We start from the raw sequence: 12,964 nt of genomic DNA on the forward strand, positions 1-12,964 counted from the left end.
CATCTAATCTGTGTCAGGTCATATTGTTTTTCAGGACAAAACCTGTCTTTAGTTCAAATCAACTTTTGTCCTTTTCCTTATTGTGCTCATCTGACAGTGTTACTGCCCATTGCTGCTGGCTTGTAGGTGCTACAGAAACTGTCTCTTGTTACTTGTAGTTTCTATTAGACAGCTTTGTGCTTCTTTTCCTGTCACTGCTACAGCCCGCTGGTGCCAGACTGTGCTCAGTTTTTGTTGTTTTGAGATATTGAATTTCGTTGTTGTTCTGGACGTAATTATAGAAAAAGAAGTGTCCAAGCAACATTCCTGAACTGTTGTTCCCAAAGTAGGTGAAGTTGGCTGTGGTGTAGACAGACCACTGGTTACCAAACTATGGGGCAAGCTTTCCTGGTGGGCTGCAGAGGTGGGGCATAAGTGTTCAAATTGAATATAAGGAGAGAAACTAAGTTGAATGTTTATGATCAGAAGTTTGCAACACTCCATAAGACTTAAAATTTGGGACTCTCCACCAATTACTCTTAGAACTGAAGAAGCTTTTCAGATGAGAGTTGAAACATCTTCAAGGAAACTTAAAGAAGTCCAGACGCTTTTCTTTCCATGCTCCATAGACAAGTTTGCAAATACTTATCATGGGCATGAATTTCATGGCAATCTTAGGCTTTTAATGATTTTATTGAACCCATCTTTATTGACTTTAAAAGTAAGAATTTGTTGTACATTTGAATATATTTTGGATTTTCTCTAAACTGCACAAGGTCAAAAGTATCCTTACAGGTTGAAATACATACACTCGATGTTAATAGTGGCTCTGAAGGTTAAATGGTGTCTTTTAACTTGACAAGGCCTAGGCCTGTTAAGTTTTTTATAAGTAATCATGGTTTACTAGGACTGTTAGTTTCTTTTTGCCAGCATAAAATTATTTGTTTGACGGTACTTAGTGAATTGACCAGTTGCTCTGAACAATGGGAAAACCCAAATGAATTAAGTGTCGATTTAAGGAGAATTGAAGATTGAGTTTGGAAGATCTCTCTTGGAGCCATTTTTAAACAACTGCAGATTCCAGGCTCATTACCTCAAATAATTTTTCTTAAGCATAAGTTAATCAGATGTGTCACCACTTTGCTAAGGCCTGCAATGACCCAAACTGCCACCCTCAGACGAGACGTATTTGGTTCAGATGGAACAACTCAGGAACCACCAAAGCCCTGATCTGGAACGGGCGGAAAAATTGTGAACTGCTTTTAAAACTCAACTCCACTCTGCCAAAAAGAGTGGTTGAATATCTGGCCAGAATTATGCCAGAAGTTTTTTTATGGCAACCAAAATCATCGGGTCGAAGTGCAACTTGCAAGGGACGTTTAACAAAATATCAGTGGGGGTGGATGTATGTATTTAAGCCTAAATTTTCACTTTTGACCCTGCGGGAATCAGAGAAATTCAAATCAAGTATGTATGCTTTACAATCATTCCAGCTGGCAAAATGAACAGTTCAAAGAAATTCAAGTCCAAGGGAGTGTTTTTTGTATCATAATGATGATTTAGGTTCCATTAAGTAGTCATGAGTTTATTCTTTCCATACTCTGCAGTTCCCTTTTATCCCCAGATTAGTTTCTTGTCTATTATGTTCCTCTTATGTCTCGCCAGTATGTATCTGTTGTGTCATCTGTGTTTACATCTTCCCCTCTCCCCATCTTCCTTGTTCCCCGGATCCCAATCATGCAGTTCCGTCCTTGTGTTTCCCCGTCTGTCATATGCATTCACGTATGTTCTCCCCAGCCCCAGACATGTCTCTCAGCAGATATGCTGATCACATTTGGAGTAGAGTTTTTATGTGCTTTTTATTCAGGTCAGAAATGGTCTTTTAAATTGACGGGTTGAGGTAGAGAAAGTGGAGTTTTGTTGCGAGCACTTTTATATTGGGTGGACTGTATATCAAATAAGTTGACCAAAAATGTTACTAAATAAGAAAAGAAAAATGTGGATGCAAATCATATCAGATTATGCATTCAATTGTACTCGGAATCAATGATAAGACATGTTGTCCTAAATTAAAAGTTTGAGGTCAGTTCCCACAAAAGAGCACGCCACGCCTCAGTGGAATATGATATAGTGTAACCTTCTTTTGTCCTCACAGGGAAAAGTAAGATCTTCAGTAATACAGGAAAGTATTGTGCTTATTTTTTTAATTCACGTCATAAAGACTAGAAAAGATGAACATTCATTTGTTATACAAGTGTTATCATCAACATTGTCATCTAACAAAGGTGAGCTTCCTTGTCTAGGTCTGATAGGTAAGAGACAGACAGACACCCCTGAGGGGAGGAGTTAAAGCCTGTGGGCTCTTTGGTATTTGCTGAAACAATAACACACCTGTCATTTCATGTTGGAGAGAGAGGAAGGTAGAAGAAAGAGAAGAAAGTAAAAAATTTAAGACCAAGTTGCTTCCCTAAAATCAGTTTGAGAAACAGCATCTCACCTCGAGGCAGTGGATAGCAGAAAAAAACTGAGGGCATGGGGACGTTGCAGTTAAAGATGCTGAAGCTTTTGTTTTTATTGACCTTCAGTGGGGTAAGATGTTCTTATTTTCTCATTCAGCGTTAATTTAAACCAAAGTAATTTACAGTGTTTTCCACATCAAAGGTAAAATGTTTTGATATTGTGCATGCTGCATAAATCCAGATAGAGAGCAGGGAGTAGAGGACGTTTGAGACATATGAACACAGGCCCTTTTGAGTATCACGGCTTTCAACAAGTGCGAGCGGCATGCCCAGCCGTACCTCAATAGACAAATTCATTCCGACCTGAAAGAAATACCTGCACTGACCAGTCCTGAAATCTGTGTTGAGTGAAGGTAATGTGCAGCCTGCTGCCTCTCATGCTCTGAGAATGTGATACAGGGCATAATTTGCCTCAGGATATAATGTGGAATAGCAGAAGCTTACTATCTTTGGAAGGATACCCTTGTCTTTAATTGACTGTATTTCCTGACTTTCATTAACAAGATCATTCATTGTTTCATTCATTAAACTGACTTTTTTTCTCACTTTCAGATATGCATGGCTCAAAATGGTAACAGAGCTTCTTTCATATTTGAGATACTTATTGGTTAAGATACTTTAAGATGTAAATTAATCACATTCCCCTTTAATCACACTTTCTGCTTTATCTTCTTCAGACATCAGGTTGTCAGTGTTTACAGTGACATCCAAGAGCATGACAGTGCAGTGGAGCGGCCACACTGGTGCCAGCTCCTACAAGATCACAGCAACCCCCAAGAACTCCCCGGAAAGACCCGTCTTTGCTCAGTTCGGTGGCAACACAGTCATGGGCTCAGTTAACTCCCTGTCACCAAACACGGTGTACACCATGCAGTTAGAAGCTATGGACAATAATCTCAGGGTGCTCAGCAGTGCAAAGACTGAGGAGACGACAGGTTGGTAACATCAGAAAAAACAGAAAGGGGCAAACCTTTATTGATAAATAAACACGAAGCAATAATTCTGAGTAACGTAAAACTTAAAATATAGAAAATCAAAGGTTTATTTATTCATATAGTGAGAAATTAAGAAAAATGTTCTTGTCATCAACTGATTACACACCAACAATAAAGTACATTTCATTTGACTACAATGAAATGTATCAGTCAATGTAACATTTTACAGTGTATCTGTGTAAAAGAAAATACATGGAAAATTTAAATGTAATTTTAATTTTTTTTGCATTATGAATTAACAAAAGTATCTATTTATTTTAGTGCATATATTAATGAGATAGTTTGGGCAAACATTTTACTTGTACTGTGTTGTTGTTAAATAGCTCTATTTAATAGTTATGAAATACCCAAAATACTTTATCAAACATGGTTTAATTAAAAGTGAAAATGTTCTTGTTACATTTTTTCTGCTGTTTTTCTCTTTTTTTTATATCATCACTCTTTGTTACATGGAACAGCCAGAAAAACATTTCAGACAACTCTTTCAGCCGTTTCAAATTATGCTGCACATTTTCCAAGATTTCCATAGACAACACAATCGTTTTTATCCTCCTGAGACGCCGTGTTCTCATTTGAAGACATTACATTTTGGCTTTTAGTATAGAAATAAGTTTTATATTTATTGGACTCAACTAACCTTGAATATCAAAGAGATATTTGAAACCCACTCCAACCAAGCGCTCAGGCCTCAAGAGGCTTTTCTGAAAATGTGAAGAAATAATAAACTGTAGGCCTATGCAGTCATTTCAGAATTTTCAAATAAAATCTTAGTGTGCAAATTGTCAGTAACATGTGAATAAATATGTATAAATGTAAGAATGTAAATGTTTATTTGTTTTACATGTAGTAAACTATAATGTAAAAAGGAGACTTTATTGAGAACTGCACTTAAATTTGGTAGTGGTGGTCAACTGCTGCATCTATAACATTGTAGATGGCATTCTTACAGGAGTTGTTATGGAAAATTGTTTTTGCTTCTGAAAAAGAAAAACATGTCGTCATCAATAAATCTATAGTTTGGATTATTGTCTCAAAATTCTTATTTGGAACTTGAAATTTGAAGTTAGTTTCTCAAATTTGAGTTATTTTTTAAGAAATATATGTTAGTAGGTAGAAATTCTGAGATAATAACCCAAAAGATGTTTTTTGTTTGTTTGTTTGTTTGTTTTGTATTTCAGTGATACATTGTACTTCTCTTATAAATAGAAAAGCTTTTATTTTGGAATCTATCTGACTGACATCTACCATCTGCTCCTTAGCCCCTGATGTACCCAGCATTGGGCAAGCCTACTCCAAAAACAGCGACAGCATCACTGTTGAGTTCACAGAGGTATCTGGGGCGACCAGCTACATCCTGAGGGCAGAGTCAAAGACAGGTGATTTCTTCAAGGAGAGCACTGTGAGCAGCTCTCCAGGTACCATGGTGGAGCTCCAGCCATACACAGACTACGTCCTCAGCGTCATGTCCGTCAACTTAGGCGGGAGAAGCCAGCCATCCTACCCCACAGAGGCCAGGACAGGTACGTCAATATCTGAAACGAGCTAAATTAGAAGAAATAATCGGGCCATTCCATGTAAAATAAAAGCATAAGTTAAATATAATTTTCAGCAGTGAAGTGTTGTACCTTGAGGTCATGTAACTCAGAAATTTTAATAATATGAAAGTAAAAATTTGGATGCCGTCTGTACAAAAGCATCAGCTGATTCTGAGAGGGCCAAGTCGGGTGTGACTGACAGTGCACTTATAACTATCTTCTAGTTCCACTTTACCGTAAAGATGGTAATCAGCCTATAAAGAGTGAAACACAGGTTTCTGTTCCTCCTTAGAACAATAACTTGTTATCTCACTCCACTGGCAATAGTGGCTTACCATTTCACCGCCCATTGTCATGGGTGCCCAAGTCGTTGCAACTAGCACGAGGGTGGAAACTGTATCCACTCGCTGCTCCATGGTGGTTTCATAAGTGAAAAGAGAAACCATGAGAACTAGGTTGTCTCGCATCCTGAAGGGTAACTGAATGTAACAGGATCACAGGAAAGTAGTTTCTATTTCATATCTTATAAAGAAATGGGAACAAGGAGAGGAGAAGTAAGGTCTCTTTGTTGGTTTGTTTGTTTTTATTCCCCATTAATCCCATTAACTCTTCATTCTCCCCCTGATCACATCTGCAGTTGTAATGGCTCCCAACTTGAACACATCCTCTCCTACCAATGGCACCATCCTTGTGAACTGGGACCCAGTGAAGGATGCCGTCCTCTACACACTGGTCATCATCAGAGAGGGATCCAACACCCGCCTCAAACTCAACACCACTGACACCACGGTGAAGTTTGATAACCTTGAACCAGGAACTACATACTGTATTAAGGGCACGGCATGGGACTCTGAGGGTCGCACTGGTGATGATGTCACTGTCTGTCAAATTACACGTAAGAAACCTTCTCAAAAATTAGGCTGATAAACATTTGAACCCGTACCAGAGGACCAGTCATGACTGCTGTTATTGATTTCATTGTGGTTTCATTTCCAGGTCCTCAGAGCCCAGATGTGACTCACGTTCAGGTGACTCCAGGACGGGCTCTTGGGATTGCTGTATTCTGGTCACAAGTGAGGGGTGCTAATCTCTACTTAGTCTGGACCTCTAATGGCCAAAACTGTTCCACAGAAAACAGTTACTGTTACATTAATCCTGCAGATTGTGGACAAAACCACTCAGTCTATGTCATAGCCTATAACGATGCTGGACCCAGCAGCCCCTCTGAACCGGCTAACTACATAACATGTGGGTATATCATTCGTAATGTATGGTTGTTTGTCTTATACTATTATTCATTTAAAGCACTCTCAAAACTTTTGAAATTAGCTCTCAGTAGCATTGAAGTAAAATACTAGAATTTCAATATTGAGAAATCCTGCTCTTGGTTGTAATTAGCTCAAGTGAAGCCCATTGTTCTCAAATGAACTACACTATCTGTGAATGCAAATTTATACCTTAAAAGAAGCTCTATTAATGTCACGAAGAACTAAATTAGCTGTTTTTTTAGATTTGTTGTTGTTGTTGTTCTTTTAAGCACCCTGTGCTCTGCTGTAAAACTAAACATTTTATCATGGGAGTCCATGGGGATTGGCTCAGTTTTTGAACCAGCTTCAAGCTGACTAAAAGGAATTGCAACTGGAACTTTTTTGTGACAAAGGAAAACACAATCATTTCTGTTGCTCCAGATTTAGTGTTCAGGCTGTGATCAGCTGACCTGTGCTAAATCTTTGTGAATTTAGTGAAAAAAAGAATAATCTTGAATTCATTTAGCTGTTAGCCACAAGCCTTTTACAGATGTGACCAGATCATCAAGCTCTCCTAATGAAAACCAATAAGCATATTTGACAAATTATCACATGGAGTCTTTGACATGTGAAGTCCATTACTGTTATTACTCAAGGACCATTGAGGACCATTGTCTCTCTCTGACAGACCCATGTCCGCCAGAGAACATCTGGGTGGAGGAGCCCAGAGCAGGTAACTGCTCCGTGATGTGGGACGGAGTGCCACTGGTGGAGTACTACATGGCGTTCATAAAGCGGGATGATGGAATGGAGACGTTCTGTAACACCAGTTTAACCACCTGCCCATTTTCCTGCATGTGTGGCTACACCTACCTCACTACCGTATTCCCTTACAACCAGGCCGGCTCTAGCCCTTATGGACATGTCCGCAACTACACTACCAGTATGACTTTCACACAAAAGCACCCACATATACAGCAGCACCACTATTAACACAGTCTACTCCAACCCAGCACTATCCATCCAATCACATCCTATAGGATCAGGCCAGTGCTTTTGTTTATGCTTGTTTCTTATGGGATTTTTTCCTCATTTCAAAAGTCCTTTGTCGGAACTAAAGGTAAACATCTCTGAAGTAACTACTATGCTGCTATTGTTTAAGAAAAAAGTCATTTTCATGATTAAGCCTGAGTTGTCATGACAGGAAAAGCCCACTTTTAGACAGACAAAATGTATAACCCAACTTTAAAGCTACAGCAGTTTTATGACCAAACTAAGAGAAACTCACAGTTGGCTGTGTGTGGTTATTTGCCTGTTTTTTAAATTATTTTTAATTAGTTTCTTCTCTCCGCCTCCTCCTCAGTCCCTTGTTGCCCACTGGATGTTATGATAAAGCTGGTTTCTACGGAGACCCTGGAAGTCATGTGGACACCAGTCAAAGGAGCTGAACTGTATGAGACGACAGCAGCACAGACTAAAGACGTCATCCACTGCAACGACACAGCACCGGTGTGTGCGCTCTCAGATTTGAGTTGCAACACAGCTTATTCTGTGACTGTGACACCTTGCTGCGATTTACGAGGATGCAACCGCACCTGCAAGCCGCAAACGCATGAGACAGGTAATTTAAACACTGAAGAGTGACTGTTTTTATGAAACACACACAAATTGTGTGAAAATTCATCTGAAGCTCAGACTGTGCATCGCTCAGTGAAGCTAAAAAAATCCAAAGCATGTTAAAAGTTACACGTTATCACAGCACAATTTGAAAAAGACTGAACAAGTATGGTTTGTGTAGAAGGGTCACCAGGAGAAAGCCTCTCCTCTTCTCTTCTCTTCTCTTCTCTTCTCTTGATATGGGGCAAGTTTTCTTCCTATGCTTCTGGTTTTTATTTAGCTAAGCTACTAGAAAATACCAGTTGCTTCACATTTTGTCTACAAATGTGAACAGAATTACAAGTATGAATCAGTACATTTTCCAAACTTTCTATTTCTTCTTTTGCAGTAATGTTTCACTCTGTATTTGTATCTCTGTAATTTTGAAGTGACCAACTCTTTTATGTGTGTCTTGCTGCAGCTCCCTGCACTCCAGAGATCCTGAATATGACTCAGACCAACAGTTCCACATACAGAATCCTCTTCACCACACCCAACACCCCCAACACGAATTATACCATCACTGCCACTGGACGCTATGACAGACAAAGCTGCCAGTCGACGAACAGCTCCTGTGTGCTCACGCAACTGCCCTGCGGCTCTGTCTACGAGGTTACAGCAGTGGCCACAACAGCTGTGGGGAAAAGTCTACCAGGATTCAGTAAAACTTTGGAAACAGGTATGACAGTCTGATTGGTTACGCTGTTAAACCCCACAACAAAATGTACAATTGGTCCACCAAACAGCAACTTTAATTTGAGCCATATGCTAAAGTTGCATCGAGCTAAAGCTGATCTCTGCTTTTAAGGTTATCAACAGTTAGACATCTGCCAAAAGCTTTTGTCATTCATTAAATGAAATGAATTAGTTCTCAAGTTTATACGCAAAACACCAATGTGGATGCTTCTCATGAGGAAGCATGACATGTACTGAATCTAGGAATCTAAAAATCCTCCCATACTTAAGTCTGTTCTGTATTCTTCCCTTAAGGCCCTTGCTGCCCCATGTCTGTGAACGTGACCCAGGTCACCCAGGCTATGACCAATGTGACCTGGTCACCTAGCACTGGAGCTCGCTCATTCATTACCTCCCTGACATCACCACGAGGGTATGCCAAATGCCACACTCTAGACACCCACTGCCTGATGGGGTGCATCACCTGTGGAACCAACTACAGCGTCAACCTGGAAGCAATCAGCAGCACAGGACAGAAGTCAGAGTGCAAATATCGTGGATTCTCTTCCAGTGAGGATCGATAAATACAAACACATTTGTAATATTTTTACATCTAATGGAGGGAAAAGTAGAAATCTTCACACTGTCAAAAAAGATTTTTTTTTACAAAAGCACAACTCTACACTCACTCTTTTACAGGTGCCTGCTGTCCAACGGGGGTCAAGCTCTATCGCAGGACCAACAACACCCTGAGGGTATACTGGCGTTCGCTCGGCCCTCAGATCTATAATCACACAGTGGAGCTGTATGGCACCGGAGCAAACTACACCTGTATGGCAGCTGCAGGCAGCATGTACTGTGACATCCAGGAAGAAACATGTGGGGATGTCTACACAGTGGTGGCGGCACCTGTGGAAAAGTACGGGAGCAAAGTCACCTTCTGCCAGCCCAGGACGTACTCAGGTGGGAACAAAATTCAAGGAGCGCATTTACTCTGATTTTTAAATTTGTATAACGAGTCGATTCTAACAGCTGCTTTTACACTTTTCATTTATCCTTAGTTCCCTGCCCTGGAAGTAACACTGGCATGGGTACGTATCATCTTATACCTAAAACAATGATAGTTACACACTGATTATATCTTTTAGTTTGTTTCTACCACTCAAAAAGAATTTCGTTGGCTAAAGCCGGAAGTCTCGTAGTTTAGCATAAAGACAGAAAAAAGAGAGAAACATCTACTGACTCCATCCTTAGGTAGAATCCAACTATGTCATTTAAAAGTTTGTTTCTATATTAATATATTTTGTTCATGAGGTGTTACTTCTGAATATCATTGTTTAAAAACACAACCATAAAAAACTATTTACATTTTGCTAGCTGTTTCCTCTTAAGCTTTGAGCTATTGTTAAAATGCCGTCTCTTTCTTTCCTCAGTAATTTCTCGTGTGAGACGAAGTGTGAATTAACTGTGGTGAGTTTGTTGTTTCTCATTCAACGTTGTTCACATCACATCTTGGAAACCTGGAGATGATGACACGCCCATGTTATTGTGTCTGTTACGAGTGGCTGTAAAATAGCCTCAGACTCTGTACGCTATCGCTGTAGTGTGATTTCTAGAGTATAATGTTCCACAAAGGATTCTTGTTTTTACTAAGATGAACTTCTCCTGCCTTTTTCTCCCAGTGTGAACACCCCGACCACCAACACAGCAACAAGGACAGAGGCCGATGTTTACACCAGTGATAACTGTGAAGACTCTGTATACCACGATGACACTGAGTCTGATAATAATTAATATCCAATAAAATGAATATCTGTTAACTAATAAGCTTAAAAATAAATATTAAATCCAAAGATAAACGAACTTGAAAAACAGGGGAAAAAAATTATGTGAGCATTTACTGAGCGCTATTAAGATATATTATTTTAAAATTTTGCTGCATTTAAAAAAAAAAGAATAAGTGTTTTACTATTGGCTCCTCGACTCCTCATGTTTCATGCGTCCTGTTTCAGTTAGAAGTTACACTGTGAAAAAAAACAAGAAATGACGACTATAAAATATGGAAAAGAAACAAAGCTTGAAACATTATGCTGAGGCCCGACTTAAAAGTGTCATAGCAGTAATCATTCAAATTTTAAAACAGTATATTAGGACTTCTCCAAGTAGAGGACCTCCATATGGCTTCAGTTTGATGTCTCCCGGTTGTGAAGCTTGAACGTGGGGCAACAGGGATCCGTCTCATGGAGTCTGTGGATGACTCATCTGATCATATTGCCAGAGAAATATTGAATGTCACACCTGCTTTCATTGGATTTGTTTTCTCCCAGATGACAGATGATAAAAAAAATAAAGCAAATTGTTCTGCATCACAACGCTGTGTAAAGTCAGTCTGTCAGTATTTAAATTATTTGTTTGATTTGTCTGATTGTTGGAGTTACCTCACAATATAAGGCACCTCGAGGCAACTGCTGTTGTGATTTGTTACGGATAAAACTGAAATTAAATTGAAATTACACCCAAGATTTTCCTGAAAATGATCACGGTAAGATCCTGAAATTGATCTTCCACTAAGATATTACTTAAAAGTTGTATATCTGTCTGTCTGTGGTCTCATTGTGACTGCATTTTAGCTGACTAAAGATCCTGCTGGGACGATATGAAATAACACAAAGGAAGAATATAAGTTTTCACTGTAACACAAACACTGATTTTCCACCTTTCTCTACGTCAGCATCTTTTAAATTGAAGCAATGAATGCCAAAACACAGTTAAAGCTTTGTGTTGGAAAGAAAAGAAGTAGAGAAACACAACTAGAGCAACGGAGAACTGACCAACTGGCAATAATCATATAAACAGATGTCCAGTGGTAGTCAACTGGCACATCTGGTGTTCTACAAACTGATTTCATTCTGAAATAACTAATCTCAAAGATGTTAATATTTGTAGTAAAACATTAAATAATTATTTTTACCAGTCAGCAGGGGTGTCTCCATATGGAGGCCCCTGAATATTGGGGTGGCACACAGAAAATATAATTTCCTGTTTTATTATGCTGTTGTTGAATATAGGTTACTTGAGTTGGAGTTTAAATGTGACATGATATTTTACATCTGTATTTGGTGGTTTCCAGTGTTGGGAAGGTTACTTTTAAAATGTATTCCATTACAGAATACAGAATACATGCCCCAAAATGTATTCTGTAACGTATTCCGTTACGTTACTCAATGACAGTAACGTATTCTGAATACTTTGGATTAGTTAATATATTATCATGCTTTTTACAACAACGTGAATGTACTATTGCTGTGTGATTTATTACTATTACTGAAGGTCCGCGACTCCGAACTGTAGTAAAGGGACCTCTGACTAATACGGCGGGGTCCCTGTCGGCTCGTAGCCGAAAAATAGCTTTACTTTGTTGTCTGGGTCAACTTTTCTTGCGAGAGACAGAGAGAGGCGTTGAAAGGCTGCTCCAACGGAACTTATTGTTTTCGGAGGAAAACACGAACACGGTGTACAGTCGAGTCTTAATAGCTTACTTACAACTGGGCTCGTCAGGCACTCTTCTTGGCTGCAGTGGTTATTATTATATTTACATGCTTCCAGCTCCCGTTTTTCCTCGATGACAACTCGTACCTTTCCACTCGCCTTTTTCTCCCTCCTCGCGCTCACATAATATGGAACGCCAGGACTGCCATAATGAATTAATTAAATACACCATTAAATAATTAATTAAATGTGTCAATAATTAATTAAAATGTGAAATACATAAATAATTAATTAAATGTGGCAATAATTAATTAAAATTGGAATTAATTAATTAAATAAATAGTTATGACACATGTAATTAATTAATTATTGACACATTTAATTAATTATTTATGTATTTCACATTTTAATTAATTATTGACACATTTAATTAATTATTTATGTATTTCACATTTTAATTAATTATTGACACATTTAATTAATTATTGACACATTTAATTAATTATTTAATGATATATTTATTTATTTCATTTTGGCAGTCCTGGCGCCTGGCTCTCGTCATGAAATAATTTTATCTGTCAGCCTCACCCATCAAACTCAGGGGGCGGGGTTAACGCTGCCCATGCAGCTTCTCTAACATTTGATTGGTTGCCGTGCAAAGTAAGTCAAAACAGGTCGATCCTAGATAATCGATTGCTTGTGTAGACTTGGGGCAGCCAGTTATCCCAGAATGCAGATCAAATCACAGGCAGCAATGGTGGTGGTGTAGTTTTAAAATACCTCGTTTTTCTGTCACCAGCTACACTTTTAACAGTGTTTTAGCCGCGAATGTCGCGACGTATGTCTGGTCAGGTTGTCAACATAGAACA

At 38.9% G+C, this 12,964-nt stretch overlaps 1 protein-coding gene across 1 annotated transcript; it reads left to right on the plus strand.

The window, feature by feature from the left end:
- Positions 1-2,369: 2,369 nt before the first annotated feature.
- Positions 2,370-10,972, plus strand: fndc7a (fibronectin type III domain containing 7a). Its single transcript, XM_085253953.1, has 14 exons — positions 2,370-2,568; positions 3,051-3,069; positions 3,176-3,433; positions 4,753-5,013; positions 5,666-5,923; positions 6,025-6,276; positions 6,964-7,218; positions 7,639-7,896; positions 8,353-8,610; positions 8,922-9,176; positions 9,306-9,569; positions 9,668-9,697; positions 10,040-10,076; positions 10,289-10,972. Exons 1-13 carry the CDS (start codon positions 2,512-2,514, stop codon positions 10,069-10,071), a joined length of 2,457 nt encoding a protein of 818 aa, XP_085110079.1. The 5' UTR covers positions 2,370-2,511; the 3' UTR covers positions 10,072-10,076; positions 10,289-10,972.
- Positions 10,973-12,964: the final 1,992 nt, after the last annotated feature.

This window comes from Mchenga conophoros, linkage group LG18 (genome assembly GCF_057382185.1).
Source record: "Mchenga conophoros isolate Kocher_MC1m ecotype Shallow Benthic linkage group LG18, M_conophoros_male_GT1.1, whole genome shotgun sequence".
Taxonomy (NCBI): domain Eukaryota; kingdom Metazoa; phylum Chordata; class Actinopteri; order Cichliformes; family Cichlidae; genus Mchenga; species Mchenga conophoros.

What these genes read in the sequence shown, in the direction of transcription:
- fndc7a (XM_085253953.1), top strand. Translation starts at nt 2,512, where the DNA reads ATGGGGACGTTGCAGTTAAAGATGCTGAAGCTTTTGTTTTTATTGACC. An exon ending in CACTGTCTGTCAAATTACAC is followed by an intron (nt 5,924 to 6,024) that starts GTAAGAAACCTT and finishes TTTCATTTCCAG; the next exon opens with GTCCTCAGAGCCCAGATGTG. An exon ending in GCCGCAAACGCATGAGACAG is followed by an intron (nt 7,897 to 8,352) that starts GTAATTTAAACA and finishes GTCTTGCTGCAG; the next exon opens with CTCCCTGCACTCCAGAGATC.